The 1,158-nt window shown below is 53.6% G+C and overlaps 1 protein-coding gene across 1 annotated transcript in view; it reads left to right on the top strand.

Annotated features, from left to right (window-relative positions):
- PRDM13 (PR/SET domain 13) overlaps positions 1-1,158 on the top strand; it is a 20,666-nt gene continuing 19,508 nt past the window's right edge. Inside the window, exon 1 of the mRNA XM_017739399.1 lies at positions 1-883. Coding sequence (XP_017594888.1) covers positions 743-883 — 141 coding nt within the window. The 5' untranslated portion in view covers positions 1-742. The remainder of the gene's footprint in view (positions 884-1,158) is intronic.

Genomic DNA, 1,158 nt, shown 5'->3' on the forward strand with positions numbered 1-1,158 from the left:
TTTAAAAAAAAAGTGTAGGTATTTTCTGGTGTTTTCCCATCAAGTACCTGCCCAATTTCTGTATGGCACACGCCGGGAATCAATAGAAGTTAACAAGTCCTCAAAACATTCCCCATCTCTTTGTTTAATCTCCTTTACAATAAAGCCAAGGGAAGAGAATTAAAAATCTTTGAAGTATATTAAACCTCAAAAGGCTCAGCCAAGTAGACTTAAAATAGTCACTTATTTTCCAAAACTGGTTTGTCGAGGAACAATAAAAGGAAGTAAAATTTATGGAGAAATTATACAGTGGATTTGTCACTTAAAATATCGTAACTGTCTCGGGGACAATACCCCATGCTGAGGATTAATGGTCCCTCCAGACCTTTGATTCACCAGCGCCTTTTCTTTGCCCTTGACAAATTGGATTTTTAGGAATGGGAAGGTCGCCTGGCCCATTGTCTGCCAGCCATTCACTCTGCCTGATTATGCAGGAGGGTTAGGGAAAGGCTCCATGTGACCCTCTTGGATGGGACTCCGCAGCTGCTCGAGGAGCCAAACTCTCTCACCAAACTCTGCGCCCCAGAGCATCCCCCTGCCAAGGGGTACCCCTCCTGCTCCCGTTGAAAAGCCGGCGTCCACACAGCGCCGCGTCACTCTGCGGGCGGAGATACGCCTGTGCTCATCCTCCCTCCTCCTGCCGCTGTCACTCCGGCCCCCTTAAGTAGTTGCGGTTCCCGAGCGCTCACACCCAGCGGCAGCGATGCAAACCAGCAGGGCTCCGGCCATCAGCGTCAACGCGGAGAGCTGCATCCCGGCTGGGCTGCGCCTGGGTCCTGTGCCGGGCACCTTCAAACTGGGAAAGTACCTGTCAGACCGCAAGGAGCCAGGACCCAAAAAAAAGGTATTTTCCTACGGTCTCTCCTGCACCGCTGGACCTTGATTATTCGTTGACTCGGGGGAAGCCGGCTTTGGGAGAGGAAGCTGCTCTTCCCCCGTCTCTCCTCGATCCTCCCTTCTTAGAGCAAGCCAGGAAAGCAAAGGGAAGCATTTCCAGAACGTCCTGAGGTGTCTCCCCGTGGTTCTGCCAGGAAAGCCTGCCCGCCCGTGCCCTCTCCCCCTCCTCCCCAGTGCCGGGGCCCCCAGCCCGGCCGGCCCCCGGAGCGAGGCCAGAGGACA

Source organism: Corvus brachyrhynchos, unplaced genomic scaffold (assembly GCF_000691975.1).
Source record: "Corvus brachyrhynchos isolate BGI_N302 unplaced genomic scaffold, ASM69197v1 scaffold14, whole genome shotgun sequence".
Taxonomy (NCBI): domain Eukaryota; kingdom Metazoa; phylum Chordata; class Aves; order Passeriformes; family Corvidae; genus Corvus; species Corvus brachyrhynchos.